At 40.0% G+C, this 16,348-nt stretch overlaps 1 protein-coding gene across 9 annotated transcripts in view; it reads left to right on the top strand.

Annotated features, from left to right (window-relative positions):
- LOC124068430 (A-kinase anchor protein 13) overlaps nucleotides 1-11,941 on the top strand; it is a 97,763-nt gene extending 85,822 nt beyond the window's left edge. For 4 of the 9 annotated variants that reach the window (XM_046407336.1, XM_046407201.1, XM_046406726.1 and 1 more), the window contains 8 exons: nucleotides 1,272-1,418; nucleotides 2,791-2,864; nucleotides 3,752-3,796; nucleotides 5,133-5,183; nucleotides 5,409-5,681; nucleotides 6,670-6,852; nucleotides 7,328-7,619; nucleotides 8,954-11,941. In XM_046407336.1, the coding sequence (XP_046263292.1) occupies nucleotides 1,272-1,418; nucleotides 2,791-2,864; nucleotides 3,752-3,796; nucleotides 5,133-5,183; nucleotides 5,409-5,681; nucleotides 6,670-6,852; nucleotides 7,328-7,619; nucleotides 8,954-9,006 (1,118 nt within the window). In that variant the 3' untranslated portion in view covers nucleotides 9,007-11,941. The remainder of the gene's footprint in view (nucleotides 1-1,271; nucleotides 1,419-2,790; nucleotides 2,865-3,751; nucleotides 3,797-5,132; nucleotides 5,184-5,408; nucleotides 5,682-6,669; nucleotides 6,853-7,327; nucleotides 7,620-8,953) is intronic. The other 5 variants (XM_046407277.1, XM_046406886.1, XM_046407041.1 and 2 more) reach the window with 4 other exon arrangements.
- The last annotated feature ends 4,407 nt before the right edge of the window (nucleotides 11,942-16,348 follow it).

The raw sequence follows: 16,348 nt of genomic DNA, 5'->3' as shown, positions 1-16,348 counted from the left end.
AACTGAAAGAGATACTGTACATTGTGACAAAGACACAGTGAGATGTGGAGGAAGATAGAGAAGCACAACACATTATCTGCCCATTAAGTTGACTTAACATTAAAAACAAGAAGTTTCTGGTCTGACTGAAACTGAAAGAAAGCTGCTGCAGAAATGCAAGTATTTCAAGCTTGAATGCAAACAAGCTGGGGTAGTATAAAACTAAATTAACCTGATTGCTTGATAATATTCTTTGACATAAGCTCAATTGAAAACAGTACCAATGTTGTTGGTAAACACAGCTCGGTTGAACGTGTTTTTTATTTTTTATGTTACACAGGGTCCTAACTTTCCTGTCTGATGTAGAAACAAAACGTTCGACTGAAAAACATGATGAAAAAATTTGTTATTTGTCATTTGCAGTGCAGTGTGGTGTAAGTATAAGGCACTGTTTCTTGGTATATTCAACAAGAGCAGTCTGGAGGTCTGTGTTAGGATTAAATAGTACAAAGTGTTGCTGGTGTCGCCACGTGAAAGAGCTGAGGGATTGTAGTGGTCAGAGCTGCAGAACAGAGACTGACAAGCTTTTTAACTGATGCTCTTAATGATTTTGAGGAGTGTTCAATGACATGATGTCGGTCCCAAATTCCAGGAATTTGTTGTGTAGTTTACAGGCTGTATAACATTCAACCAAGAATTGTTTGCAACTCTAAAGTAAAACATGTGGAGAGCTTCTATGATGGTTTCCACTTTTAAAACTAGCAGGAACAGATTTAGCACCCTTATAGGATGGATTTTTCACCTCTTCCTCCTCATGCCCAGGGCAACCATTGTCCTTATTTGATATGTCATTTGGCAGCAGTAATGTCATTTCTTCTGCTGAGTCTGTTGTGTTTTATTGTGAATTCACATCCAGCAGCAACATCTCTGTTTCTCCTCATTTCCACTGGGAAGGTCACAGTGCTGCATGGTCTGTGTATGTATGTGGATACCAATACTATGTGTAATATGTGTCTTTCACAGTTTATATCATTTCAGATGGTAAAGATATTTAAACTTTCAGTAAAAGAGCTCTACGTTTCAAACAGGTTGTCAATAGTTGCTTAGCAACTGGAGCCAGTTCCAGGTTGAAAGCTGAGTGCCTGGTAGGATTCATGAGAGCAGAGCTGAACCCTAACACAGTTAGCCAGGGTAATTCATTTACTGACCTGCACATTGATGTTTTCCTGTGTGTGTGTGTGTCTGTGTGTGTGTGCCTGGTCTGTCTGTATGTCTGTGTGTGTGTGACACAGTGGAGACATTACAGGCACTGGTGACCGGCAGCCTCGGCGGGGCCATGGCCAGCGTCCAGGAGGGAGGAGGCGCGGGGCCAGTGTGTTTGCCCCGTCGGGCCGAGACCTTCGGAGGCTTCGATAGTCACCAGATGCACAGCAGTAAGAGTAAGTCTGCTGCTGCATGCTTGCTTTCTGTGGAAAATGTCTAGACTTGCCAAGTGGTAAGCCAGATTACACTTTTGAAGCCTGTAACAGTCAAAGGCTCTGAACCTGGACCTGTTGGTGTCAATAATCTCATTGACTGAGTGACTAGACTGCAAAAGTGCAGAGACTATGCTGGAAGCTCAGCCCAGGTTTGAAAAGTAAAATATTTCACTATTTCACCCTTAAAACTGATTTTTAGTGGTCATATAGAGCAGGCACTGCACCCAGCACCTCACAATGCCCCTGTTCGGTGCAGTTAGATTAAACATTTTAGACGAGGACTTGGACAGCAGAGCTGATGCTTCCTGAGGGGGACGTGGCCTGGGGCGATACCTCTGAACTGGTGGCTTGCTAGCTCAGAGTGGGACTCTGCTGACAGTGTTGGAGACACTGAGCCATTTCAATAACAGCACCTGGAGAAGTGATGTTGGCCAAAAGGCACTATCGAATGTTTTTATCATTTTGAAGTCTATTTTAACTTTTATTTTGTTCAAAAAGCAGACATAAACTCAAATACGTTAGTGAAGGCAACAGCTGCAGTCAACTGAAACACATACTGTAACTGCCTCCGATTTAGCTTAGCAGCTCCAGAGTGATGTGTGTGATTAGAACAGCAACGTTTTCTGTATGCATAAATATTTCTATATGAGATTTAAAATCAGTGCAAAATTTTAGGTCAGCAGTTCTTTGTCCAGCACTTTCAATACCTAAGAATCTGTAGGTTTTTATTCTGAGGAACAAGTGCAGCCAGCTTCAGTGATTAGTTCAACCATTGGAAACCCGCAGACTCTCAAACTGAAGACAACGTTGGTTGTGGATTTCGTGTTAAGAGCTGTCGTTGATTGATCGACCTAATCATCAGCTATTTTCATCATGAATTAACCATTTTTTTTCTTTTCTTAATTATGGTTGAGTAAAACAGTACATTTGATGATATCGTATTGGGCATTTTCACTGTTTGCTGGCATTTTTTAGACCAAATGATTAACTGATAGGGAAATAATCTGCACATTTATTTATAAAAATAATTGGCATGTGCAGGCTTACTTTTAAACATCAAACTTGTTTAGCCTGAGCAGAAATCATGATCATTTAACTCAATCTATCACTCCTCAATCTATCCGTAAGGTAAAACCTATAAAGAACACAAAACAACATTTTCTCTGAAAACATGTTATGCTTTGTTCCTTTGGGTGTTGACCTGGTGATGACCATGATCCTAAATGTTCCCTGTCACTGTGGTTCTCTTCTCATGTCCTCTTGCAGGGGACATTAATGTGTATTATTTGCTGCCTGGTTCATTCTTGCCTCTTGTGATCTCCCTTTATGTCAGGCGGAGACAGAGATGAGAGCGAGGATACAGCGGGAGATCTGCGCAGGACGGAGTCCGACAGCGTTTTAAAGAAGGTCGGCATCTCAGCAGCCAATTATTCTTGACTCTGAAGCTGCTACGCCCCCACACCTCAATGAGAACCTGAGGCCATATGTGGGGGTGCCTTTGTCCTCTAACATTAACAATACCATTAAGATGAATTTAGCCACTTCTCTCCCTCCAGTGAATTAGCCTCTTGACTCCTCCTGCCAGGTCCCGTTGCTAATGGCGACCATCAGTTGTGTAAGAATTCAATAGTGGATGAAAATGAATGGGCCGCCTTTAGGTGCTGCTATTGTAGCTCTGCACTAGATTCTAGCCTTCATAGCCATATATTCTGCACATATCCAGCAGCTGAACTGCACATAATTGTTTCTTGAATGCTTTAGCGGATCCAAGCTACTATAGTAAGTTGTTTAATGAAAACATTTTTTTAGTCTCTGAACCGACTTGACATCAGGCCATTTCTTGTTAATTGTGCATGAATAAAACAGTAGTACATGATTTTTATTAACATTTCGTCCTGTGCATAGAGCCAAAGTTCAGAGGGGGTTCAGCAGGAAGAGAAGGGAGTGATGGCAGAAGACAGAATAATCATACTGTTAATTCAGTAATAGCATTAGTTTATGGTTTTCTTTGTAAATGGAAAATACATTTTTAGAGATGTTTCATTCATTGTTATTTACAATACAATTGCAAGACTGCTGTATTATTAGTCACTTGCATAATCACACCCAGATGCGATTAGATTTTCACAGCACACCCACAGTATAATCACATCCACTCAGCCATATGCAGTATACCGTATTGTCTGCATTACTCACATACACATGTTGTACAAACACACTTGGTGATGTGTTTATGCATGTATTAGTGTGTTCTGACTGTAGAGTACTAAGAGTGTGTTTTTGTTTGTGTGCAGGGAGGAAACGCCAACGTGCTGCTGCTGCTGAAGAGGAACAGTGAGGTAACGCTGACTTCCTGACTCGAAGTCGATTAGAGCCGTTGTTTACATGGAGACTGTCAAAACTCTGTTACCATCATCGTTATCAGCATCAGTAAGCGTACAGACTGATAAGCAGCAGCGGTAGTCCTAGTTATTGGACTGCAGAGGTATTAGTGGTGTTAGATGTTTCTAGCATTATTTGAAATACACTTAGTGAAAACACAGCAGACTGTTAAAGGAAGAAATAATTTAATAAAATTGTGCTCATAAGAACAAACTTCAAGAAGACTTTTAAATGAAAAATAAGTTAAAAATGAATTATGTATCAAAATAGAGCAAACATCCCAAGCGTACAAGTACAGCAGCAGCAGAACTTAGTAAGATAGAAAAATAAAGTTTAGATGCTAACATTCTCAGACTGAACACAGTGCAGCTGAGGCTGATGGGAATGTCATTAGATGTGCAGGTATTCGGTAAATGGCTCCACAATATTTTGTGTCAGTCCATTGAGTAGATGGATTAGATTCATCCTCTCGACATCATGGATATGCACATCAAATTTCATGGCTATCCATCCAAAAGTTATATATAATAATCATACTATAATCATTCAAACTAACTGAAGAACAGGTCTGTTATCTGTTGAACAGAAAATGCAGGGTGTAGGTCTAACATTTCGTTTTAACCTGCAAAAGATGCTCATACTGTACATTCCGGTTGTTTGTCCCACATCACCTGCCATTTTGTTATGCAAAATGTTATGGCGTTCTGTGTTTAAATTTGATTCAGCAGCGCTTTCTGTAGATATTCTGTGTTAGAAATTCTGTTTTCTGCAGTTCCCAGTGAATATTAATTGGAGCATTTTGTGTCTGGGTAAACATGGTGCCACATTGGTGGCAGCTGAAAGCTCAGTGGCCTGGTCTCTTTGTCAGTGTTTCAATGGACAAAAGATCACATCACTGTAAACTTAGTTCACTGGTAAATGCATATTACATGCAATCCACTGCTAGTGCTTGTGAAAAGAGACAGTGTTTAAAATGTCACCTGTAGCCCAAGTCTGTAACCATAAAGCATGCTAAAATAACAGTTACACCTAATGAAATGGATAAACAAAAGATCCACAAGGCCTAACATGTGCACTGGTTCATTTACATGGTATTATCATACGTGTGTTATTAATATGAAATATCGTTATTTCATTTTTAAATATTTCTGGTATGGTGCTGTTAGATCACAACACCCCAACATCAAACAGACAGTTTTTTCCATGCAACAGAACAGACCAGTACAGACCAGGACGCATGAGTTTACACGTTGCTCAAGAATCTCTTTTTTTTTTTTTTTTTTTCCCCCACAGCAGGTCCTCAACAGTGTCTCCAATTTGCATCTCCTGCTCAGCACTCTGCAGGTAAGATGGCCTCCGTACTATGTATACATGTGTTCCAGATCAGAGTTTAAATGATCACACAACGTCACTTCTCGTGTGAAACGACGAGGGGGTGAAATGTGATGGGAGATGCTTTCAGGTGCAATGTCAGCACTGAGTTGTTGAGGCAGACTAAGTAATATTGACTAGAAGTGATGTGTCTGACCTTATCTGTCTGTCCTGTGGCTCTGGTTGTGTCTCTCCCAGGCGGTGGTGGTTCAGCAGGACAGTTTCATAGAGGATCAGCGGCAGGCTCTGAGCGAGCGCTCCTCCTCCTCCTGCGCATCTTTGTCTCGGGCCTCGCGGCCCAGCTCGCTGATTGAACAGGAGAAGCAGCGTAGCCTGGAGAAGCAGCGGCAGGAGCTGGCATCCCTGCAGAGACAGCAGGCAGCTCATGCTGAGGAAAAGAGGAGAAGGGAGAAGGAGTGGGAGCTGAGGGAACAGCGGCTGAATGACAGGGAGGGGCTGCTCCATGCACAGGTAACTATGCATCATTTTCTATGAGTTCTTTGTATTATTAATAGGTTTGGAGGCAGTTGTGATTCTCAATGCAACCATTTTTTCAACAGTGGGATTTTTTCTACCTTAGCAGCATAACTTGTACAATGTTTTCCTCGTAAATTGCAAGTTGCAAGACATTCAAGTTTTTCTGAAGCAATGACACACTGCCTTCAGAAACACAACTGAAAAACCTTCCACACCCTTCTTTTAAAGTTTAGTTTATTTAATGGCTAAAAATGAACATACTAGGCCATTTGCTGATGACTTTTAAACTGCTAAACAGCAATGCATGGAGTCCTTCTAGGCTGCACCCTCATATTTGGAAACTGAAATTAAATGAAAATGAATTTTAGTTAATGGGTTTCTCACAAATAACTGTGATTTGAGCTTTTTTTGTTATGCCACTCTCACAGCATAAACCTCCTGCAGTATTTTAGTTCCCTTGGCTCAGTTTTTTGACAGGGTTTCAATTTGTGAAACTCCAAAATGATTCTCTACAACCTTGCCATTTAAACACATGCAGGTAATGTTAATGGTGCTAGTTGCAAATGGAAAGAAAAAGAGGAAAAGAAAATTCATTTTCTTCCTTTTGTCCAAAGACAATAAATAATTTATCCAGCATCTGTGAGCTTTATACTGCCAGGTTTCTTTTCCTGCCTTTTCTTTTCCTGACATACAGTAAGAAACGTGTGTTTAGGAGGAGCTCACTTGATTTAATGACAGTTTGAATGGTCATCAGCACTTATTACCTTTTTCCAAAGGGTTTTTAAACACAATGTGCTATCTCAGATAATAGTACATTATATTATATTATAACTCAGTCAGTCTCAGATTATGGAGCTTCATACTAGTCTGAAGACTCTGTCGGCCCACTGACAGAGTAACTCCATTTCCAATATCTGAAAACACACTATGTTTTTGTACTGTAACGTTTCAATCAATCCATCAATTCACATTCCAACCACTGCAGGAAGAGGAGGTCCTGAAGCGGCACAAGGAACTGGAGGAGGAGAAGCGGGAGCTGCAGCGTAAGAAGGAGGAGTACCAGAAAGACTTGGAGAGGCTGAGAGACGCCCAGAGGAAGCTGGAGAGGGACAGGGAGGCTGTGCAACGGCAGCTCAACAAGATGGAGGAGGTTCGTATGGCTGAGGTGTGCTGGGACTCTTCATAACAGTCACAGCAATAACGATGATGTGATCTGTTGTTCCCTGCTGGAACTCTTCCTCTCTGTTGCCCCTCGGCTACAGGAGAACATTCAATGAGCTGGTAGGGAGACTGTGTTTTGCTTAATGACACTTCAGCACGGTTTGTGTTTATGGATATTTTCACTGGAGCCTTAACCTGGATGCTTTTGAAAGTGAGTCCTAAAAAGCTCTTGGCAGCAAATTGACTCACAAATTGTGCTGCTTTGCAGTCCAAACAGCAGAGTTATGTATAGTTCCTCAACCTGTGTATATAGATAAACATTTATTTTCATCTTCCACAATTAATCTCTTTTCTCAAAACATTTATGCTAATCTCTTATTCTAGCTCGTAGAAACATTAAAATATGCACCTTTCATACATATTCAATAATGGATGTGGATAACAACAGCATCTTTCTTACTTCCATCCTTTACCTACAGAGGACTTCCTCTACAACATCTGATGAATCCCTGTTCCCTGGCAGCTCCCAATCTCTGGAGCTGGGCCCGTCAGAGCTCACTTCCTCCCTTCAGAGGCCGCAGTCCCAGCGGTCTAAGTCCAAAGGGAAAGGTCTCAATCCTTTTACCTCATCCTCCACCAACCCCAACCTGAAGGCCGGTGAAGCCAACAACCAGATCTCAAAGAGCCTGCTGCAGCTGGCCAAGAACAAGAGCAAAGAGGGGAAAGAGAAGAAGAAGAAGAAGGGCAAAGGAGGGAGCGCACAGACAGCAGGTAGAGAACAGTGAACAGGAGGGAGTGGATGGATTTCCGTTTAGTTTAATCGTTCAGTGATGAGCGGGTTGAAGTTGAGGTTTTTTTTTAAGTGAAACATAGATGTTTGGAAGGAGGACGTCGATGGATGAAATAGATGGTCAGAAGAATTAATGCGTGAAATCCTCAGGTTTTTTCAGACAGTGGTCTCCCATTGTTTCACGCTGCACTGCATGCTGGGTAGACAAGCCCACTGCTGATACAGTTGTATCCCCAGTTGAATGTTCCCAGTGGACATTTTCCAAATAGCCAACCAAAATATGTGTGTTGGCTGTGGCAACAGGCCTAAAATGAAGATATTGCCTATAAAACATGCAGCTATAGGCAAGAAAACCCGGAACAGTTTCATGTTTCTGGATATTCTTTATCTGCTAAACTGTCAGTGACAAAAGCTATGAATCAGTATTACATTTTCCATAAGCCACCCATTTTAAATCCACAATAGACACAGTGGTAGTGCGTGAAACATTTGTTACTCAGTGACATTGACCCTCATCTTAGACACTACTACAATAAGTGCTCATTGTCTGTTTGACAAGTCTGTTCAGCTTGTCACTGCTGTTCTGTCTGGTGATGTATTTCGAGAACATTTTGCTCTGCAAGTTTCAGCTTGCATCATATTGCCTCTTTATCTTCTGTGTCTCCTTCATCCCATGGTGAATTCATCCACAGTCCTCCATGATGTACTATCATGTACATCACAGGTCACTTATTGTGCTGTCCTGCAGTCTCTGCTGGGTCCTAGAACCAGCCCTGTTCATGTCCTGTAATTCTGGAGCTTATCACTGTGTCCCAAATCCATACCATAACTGTGTACTGTATGTACTTTATACTACTCTTTACAGTGTACTGTTCTTGCATTGAAAATACAAGGAGTTAGCATACTTCACTGCTTTATCCTAACCGGAAGTAACACAAATATGAATATGAAAATGTCCCCTGTGTATGTAGAGCAACAGCACATTCAAAATAACGATACATACACAGTACAGAATGTATACAAAGTATTATAAATGTAAAAAAAAAAAAAAAAACCCTCTTAAGATTTGAAAGGAAGACTCTGATATGAGCAGTGAGCCAACAGGCAGCACATGAAGCTGCCCACTGAAGCAGCTTCTGACAGTTCTTGAATGGATCTCAATGACGGCTAAGCGTGAAGGTTTGATCAGTGTGAAGCAGGGTGATGCTGCTCACTAACTCTCCATGGAGAATAAACATAAGCAAGCAAAATCCGCTTATACGAAGAATCCTCTCCTGTGACTGTGACACAGACTCCTCTCTTCTCCTCCCTCCAGACCCCCAGCACCTCCCAGAGCCTCCTCTGGATGGAGAGATCTTCTTCTGCTGAGAAAAGTGGCTCTCCTCATCCTCCTCCTCCTCCTCCTCCTCATCACCATCATCATCGTTATCAACCCATCACATCCGTTCTGACATCTAGAGGAATGAGTTACTACCAAGGAGTAATACATTCATCTACATATGTAATACTGATTTCTGGCACCTTTAAAATCCCCTTGAAAGGACTTTTAGATTTTTTCCGTTGTAATGTAGAGCTGTTTAACATTACAGACAAGACAAAGACAGAAAATATATTTTCTTGTATTTTTACAACAAAAACACTGCTTTTAGTTTCTGGAAAGTAAAATATTTTAGGGATTCTTTTCGGTACATGAAGGTGTGCAACATGAAATAGGAGTACATTTCTTGGTATCCATTAGCAGAGACACTGTGGTTACATGACAGAGGATTAATTTCTTCATTTTGAAGAATGATAAATTTTGTGCTAGAGTATCAAACTGAAAGCTTGTCACAGCAGGTTGCCTCACAGGCTCTGCCGAGTGTGTCACAGGCTTCACTGACTTTCTGCTTCTGTGTGCGTTATGGCCCCGACCAGGCCCCTGTTCAACAGTCCGTCCCATCATTAAGCTAAACATCAACAGGGTGTTATGCTCATTTGCACAAGCCCTTTTCCATGCGACTGAACCCACACATACAAGGACACAGACGTACCCAAATTCCACTTGGAAAGAGATATGGATGTCACTGAGGTCCATGTGGCACTGGAAGCTCCTCACTCCTAATTATCCACATTAATAATTAATCCAAGGCTGAAACCACAGAGGGAAATCTGTCCAGAGTTTCATTCCAACATGCATATATCCACACTGAAAGAAACATTCCTTTACTCACTATTAGAAAAGCAGATGTGACTGTCCACTGATTTTGCCCACATTTTGCAAGCATAACGGAACTAGCTTGATACCTTCAGTAATCCTCTATAATGGCTTAATGCCATCAGTCGTGTTTGCTGTCAGGCTCTGAAGTATGGATATGTCTATTTTGGAGTGAAACTCTTTAAGATGTGCGTGTCTGTTTTTCCAGACTCCAACTGTAATGAAAGCACATAGACATATCTCCCTGTGCCTAATGTGTTTATTGGTTCAATTCAAATCCTTCAGTGTGTTGTACAGCCTTGGATGGATATTAACTTGATCTTCGCTTTATCTGCCTGTCAGCGGGCTTTTATTCAGTCCTCTTCTTTCATTTGAGTGACGAGGAACAGGGCTTTCCTTCTGTTTTTTAATTGCATGTAACTGCAGGTAGCATACTAATGGTTTCTGTCTGTTAAAGAGTTCAACTTTCTCTTTCAACCTCCCACTTTCAGTTATGATAATCGACTCAGTAGATCCACACTGTTGACAGTTTTAAGAAATTAAAGCAGCTGTTAATTTAAGGGGAAAGCAGCTGTTTAGAGAAAATGAGAAAGAACATTAATTAAAAACACCAAAAGATGTTGTGTGTCCCTGTTTTGATATTTAATAAGTAAACTTGCTCAGCAGGTACCGCCTGAGTCTCTGATCATTTCAGTTTAATCAACACTCAGTGTTGTTAAGCACTTTGCTCCTAATATGTTGATGCAGTTTTTTTCTGTTATCAGTTTGAGATATCAATCAAGGAGATCTTTGTATTCTGTGGAACTTTTTAATCGAGGGCACTGATGCTCATGAAAAGCAACAATGATCCAAAGTGAGATAACGTGTTAGAGTGCACAAAAGATGCTGCGGTTCCCCTTCATTAGTGTTTAAAATGAAAACAGGGAGCTTGTAGCTTGTAGTAATGTTTTCAAGCTGGCCTGTCTTGATTTTTAATCCTGCGTTTTAGCCCCACTGAGCCTGGATTGCAGGCTGTACTTACCTGCTGGACAGGTAGGAAGTAAAAAACAAAGAAGTTAAACAAAAATTCCAGTGAATGACAGAGCAGCTACACTGAACTGCTTTCTTGCTGCTTCTTTTGTCCTGTCTTTCAGTGTTTGTTTGTGAACTTGCTGTCTGTGTTGAGGATTTGACATCATGTCCCGGCTGGTTTATTATAGTGTGTCTTCTAAGAGGCTTACAGGGCCAGCCAATTAGTTGCTTCATGTCTTTTGTTTATGGCTTTGGTGTAATCCTGTCGAAGAAATAGAGGAATGGGCTTTTTCTCGCCATCTGTCACTTTAGGTGTGTTTTGACCACTATGGAGCACTGCACCTATAACTAAATTAGTTCCTCTCTCACACAACAACAAGCAGAAATTATGAAAATCTTTTAGAATTTTCTTTTTTATACACCCTCCCTGCTGGGAGAAATTGACATATTTTTCAGCAGGTCATTGTCACACAGAGATAATGTGATGAGCGTGGGCTCTCACGCTCTGTGACATTTTCCCCAAGGCATTCGTAATTGACTGCAGAAACAAATAAGTTGTCAGAAACTGTGATTGGTTATTCAGCGAAACCAGTCAGCAGCAGCTTTAATATGAAAAAGACAGTCTAAAGGTTGAAGGAGGAATCACAAACCTCTCTCTGCAAGGGACAATCAGCAGATGTGAGTCAAGAAAATGAGCTCCCTCCCCGATGATGATAGGCCTGTCCGCGAGGCGAGTGTGTCCATCAGGTGAACCCTGCATAGCCTTAAACCTTAATAATAAAGTGCACTAGAGTAGAACCCAGCATCTTCTCAGGAGAGAGAGGAGAGCTTTTATACCTCTGCTTTGAAACGAAGGACATGTTTGTACTATAAAAGTGGTACAGAATTGTTTCATTCCCAACCATGTAAAAAAGGGCAAAGACAAATTTGTAAATATGATTTATGTATAAAACAAATCAAATGTAAAAAAAAAAAACAAAAAAACTGTTTTGTTGGTGATTTATTGCAACATTTTGTAAGAATGTTTTATTTATGTTTTTTTCTCACCCTCTGGGTGATGTAAAGTCATATTTCTCCATAATAAAAAATCATAACAGACCTATTTAGTGTTGGTTTTTTATTGATATTATTTGTCTGCAACAACTTAAAGTCAAAAGTCAAATACAAAACTTAATACAGTTTTATATTACAATCAATGCACCATGCTTATATTGACATCACATTATCATATTGACATCTTTGACAAAATGCTCAATTCCTACTTAGATCTGCTGATTTATGTGGGTATTTTGCACAGTTTTTACGTTTAGACCAAATGATTAATTGATAAAGGAAAGCCAATTAATCCTTAATGAAAATGATCATTATTTTCAGACATGTTTTATTGTTTTACAGTTCTTAATCAACATAAAATCATACACTGAATCAAAATGACGTTTTTGAAGTCGAAGTGAAAACAGTCTACAAAGTGATCTCAGTTAATTACGAAAATAAAACAGCCTACAAATTGCTCTTCTGATCTCTGTTCTAGTCCAAACTACAACAATGGAACACCTTTCAGCTTTGTGTGTCTTTTTTGACAACCTTATTCAAATATTCTCATTCATCCACATGTTTTGTTTCAGAGGCAATTCAATTGCTTTAACTTAATTCTGTTAATGGTTTGATTTCCTTTTTCCATTAGTTGTTGAACTGCTGTTTGAGCACCGCTGCCAGAGGAAAAAGCTGACAACGATCTTGATGGATTGACAGCAGTGCTGGCACACAGCAGTGCTCCCACCTCCTGATAAATACAGAACCAGCTGCTTCACTCTGCTTCCACTCTGCACGCAGCTTTCGGTCTGCTCAACCCTGCAGTGTTTTCCCTCTGGAAACCTCAACTGTGAGGATTTCTATACAAATTTTCTCTTAACTGTACGATCTTGTAAGTCACGCCAGGTTCATCACCATCCCATCTCTTCCCTTTTCTCCCCAGATCTAACTCATCGATTTAACCATGGCGTCTTTTTACAGCCTCGTTCTGACTATTTCTACATTCTGCTCATCCACCATATAAGCCTGAGAGACAAAACATCAACCGATAAGACCAAACAGAAAGTCAATAGCTTGAAGCATTAAATTTTGTTTACTGGAGCAAAACACTGCACTGCAAGTTTATCCTGTCTATTTTAGATTATTCCCACCTAATCAAAGCTGTGTGTTAGCAAGTTTTCCGTTGAGATGTCTCATCCATCTCTGGTTGTCACAGCGATGGTGATAGTGAGGGACATGGTACCACAATTACAAAATGCAGTGAAGACTGAGAGGGAAAATAAAGTCATGGCTATATAATTATTGCAAATTAAAAATCCCATCATATCTTAGAAGACAGAAAACCACTTGGAAATAAGTCTGTAAGCTTGAATGAATAATGACAAACAATTGATAATTCATTCAGTTAGACTGATTCATTATCTTCCACAAGATAAGATAAATCTCACATTGTTGAACTAATTATTGTGATATCATGATTGACTAAGTCTGTCTAATTGATAGCGTTAAAGCAGCTTTGAACTGAGCTGATCCTGAGGCAGTTCTATAGCCGTCAACTTCATCAAAGCTCTTTCCAATAAACTGATTTATCACTGCAAATCTGCATTTTTTCTTGGAGGTGGTTTATTCCACTCAGAGCTCATTAGATGGTCAGGCACATTCAGCAGAAATTGAACAGAATCAGTTTTATTGGTCAGCGAGGTACACGTACACAGACATGAGAAATTTGATTTGGAATTGCTCTTGTACTCAGCTCCCAGAACATCAAACAGGAAGACATGAAATGGATATATGGCTTTAAACAAAGATGGCAAGGTAGGTAGGTAGGTGGATAGGTAGGTAAACAAACATAGATAAATAGATACTTTATTGATCCCGAGGGAAATTCAACAAGGTAAGGTAGGTAAAAATAACCTTTTGTGTACATACAAGCAGGTGAAAAAGACTGTCAGGACCATTACTAGTTTGTATTACTTCTACAACAAAATCAGCAGATGCAGTTCTGAACAGAAAAAGGAAATATCACAATTTTTGGCCACTTGGGGGCAGTGGAAACCAGCTGTAACTACAACCCTACATGTTTCACCTTTAAAATTTATATGATGTTGTTTGTTATATACAGACATATACGACAGATATATAAGCTGAGCAGAGGTGGAGCAACATTATCGTTCATTTGAAGTCTGTCTTTCTGATCCCCTCATCATTGTGAGTCCAATATTCATTCTCCTCTCAGCTCTGGTTTTGGTCTCCACCCATCTTGAAGGAAACTTCTGGCTTTTAAGCTGTTAAATGCTTGAGCTAACTTATTTTGTGTCCTTACAAGTAGTGTACATTGGGTTTTTAAATGAAAACAGTTGCTGGCTGTGTCTGGAAACCACACTGAACTATAGCTCATAAGATATTGTGCAGTAAAACCTATTTTTCCCTCTGACATGGAGTATAAAATACCATTAAATGAAATAATTTTGAACTTCAATATAGTACCAAAGTACTAAATGTACTTGTTACTTTCCACAACTCCACAGAAATATTTTGTATTACTGCAAACACATTGTGTTTTTCCATACTAATATTCTGGAATTATGCTAAAATTATTTGACAAAGAATTTGAGTTGAATGTACAAATCTAATGTGGTATTTATCCGTAATAACCTGTCCACTCCAATGCAACTCTGGTGTGATTCAATTTGTTTTTCCTTCTCATCCGCTCACACTGTGTGCATCCTGTGGCAAGTTATTGTATTAGTGGTAAACTTTGATGTTCAGGGACCTTTTCTATTCATCTAAGGTCGAACTTGAGAATTATTTTCATGGTCTGGTATAGGGGCTTTGGGCTGTGACTACATTGTCCTTCCCCAGCTCCTGTTGGGACCACAGACACACAGAAATAAAAACCTACAAAGACACTGTGCTGGCTTTATGACATACCACCAGCTTTGTTACTGAAATAAAAAGGGTAAAAAGGGAAATCCTCCTCTATTTTTGTCACTGTGGCACTAGTAAGTGAAAAAAAATGGTAAAAGAAACATAACAAACAAACAAACATATTTTTTGAAAGAGTATCTTTGGCTTAGGTTGACATGAAAAAATATAAATTTTTCTATATTGAAATGTACAACTTTCTTGAGCCGCCCTACTAATTTATCTTAATTTCCTGAAAAAATTGAATATAAATTCTTGTTTTCTCAAAGTTTATAAATTTTACCTGGTTCCCTAAGTGTTGTGTAGACATCAGGTGCAAGTGAATTCAGTCTGTTCACGTCTGAACAGACTGCATAGCAATAAGAGTGTAGAGAATATGAATAATAGTAGCTGAGTAGGCTCCTTCACCACACACATTGCTTCTTTTTAGGAGTCATAAGATGAAAAGTTCAAGAACAAAGGGCAGGAGCTGAGGATCAGCAGCCAAGCCCATATAAAGTAACTGTGGCACCTCGGCAATGAACTGGAGTACATTCTCCCTGTGGATATTTACAGAATGCTGAGTAGATATTATTCCAGTCCTCCTGGAGGTTTGAAGGAAATCACGGCCCTCCATCCCCGGTGTGCTTATGGCTGCACCGGGGATGGAGGGCGGGGAGAGACGATGCCAGGTCCTCCATCTTGCTCAGAGATCTGAGGATGATTTAGGAGACCTGTCTCCGGCAGGGTGTCCAGAGAGGGAGCAGGGCCGAGCAATCCTATTACTCCTCAATGACCCTGCCTTAATGCGCACACACACACACACACACACACACACACACACACACACACGTTTCCAGCATCTTGTAGGCTCACGTTGTTGAGGAAGCCACCAACACACTTAAAGAACACACTGCTACTTGACAAACCAGAATACAAGACTCACAGTACAACACAATACAAATGTGGTTCACATCAGACTACAATTATAGAATGTTAATAACTTTCTGAAGAATCTCACTCATGCTGTTTGCTGATCTTAATCAAAGTGACAGAACCAATGTTTCAGTCAATGAAATGAATAGCCTGTATTTTTAAACACAATGGTTCAAATATCTAAAATGCTATTGGATGGATTACTGTTTAATATTTAGGACAGACATCTCTGGGGCTCAGAGAATGTACTTTATTGTCTTTGGTGATTTGCTGGTTATTTGTGTAGCACCACAATGATGTTGTCCTTTGTGGTTTTGATTTGGTTCATTATCAACCAAGTACTTTTCTATTTTCACACTGTGCACTTCAGACCAAACGGGTACCTTTTCAACATAAAGTTTCTCTGTAATTATGGAAGGATAGGCAACTATGCAGATGCAACTATAAATATGCTATTTAATACTGACCAATGAGCCTTTTTTGATTAAGATGCAGTTCCTTTTCCCTGGTGGCTCTTTGGTTTAATGTAGATTACATGTCACGGTTCAGATCCAGTTAAGAACTTAGAGTAATCCCTTTCTTTCTATGACCATATTTGATGTCACTTTCTACTTATGTGTTAAAAAGAGAAGA

The sequence above is a fragment of the Scatophagus argus genome, chromosome 1 (assembly GCF_020382885.2).
Source record: "Scatophagus argus isolate fScaArg1 chromosome 1, fScaArg1.pri, whole genome shotgun sequence".
Taxonomy (NCBI): domain Eukaryota; kingdom Metazoa; phylum Chordata; class Actinopteri; family Scatophagidae; genus Scatophagus; species Scatophagus argus.
Note: the sequence above shows the minus strand (reverse complement) of the source record. Positions and strands in the feature narration are given on the sequence as shown.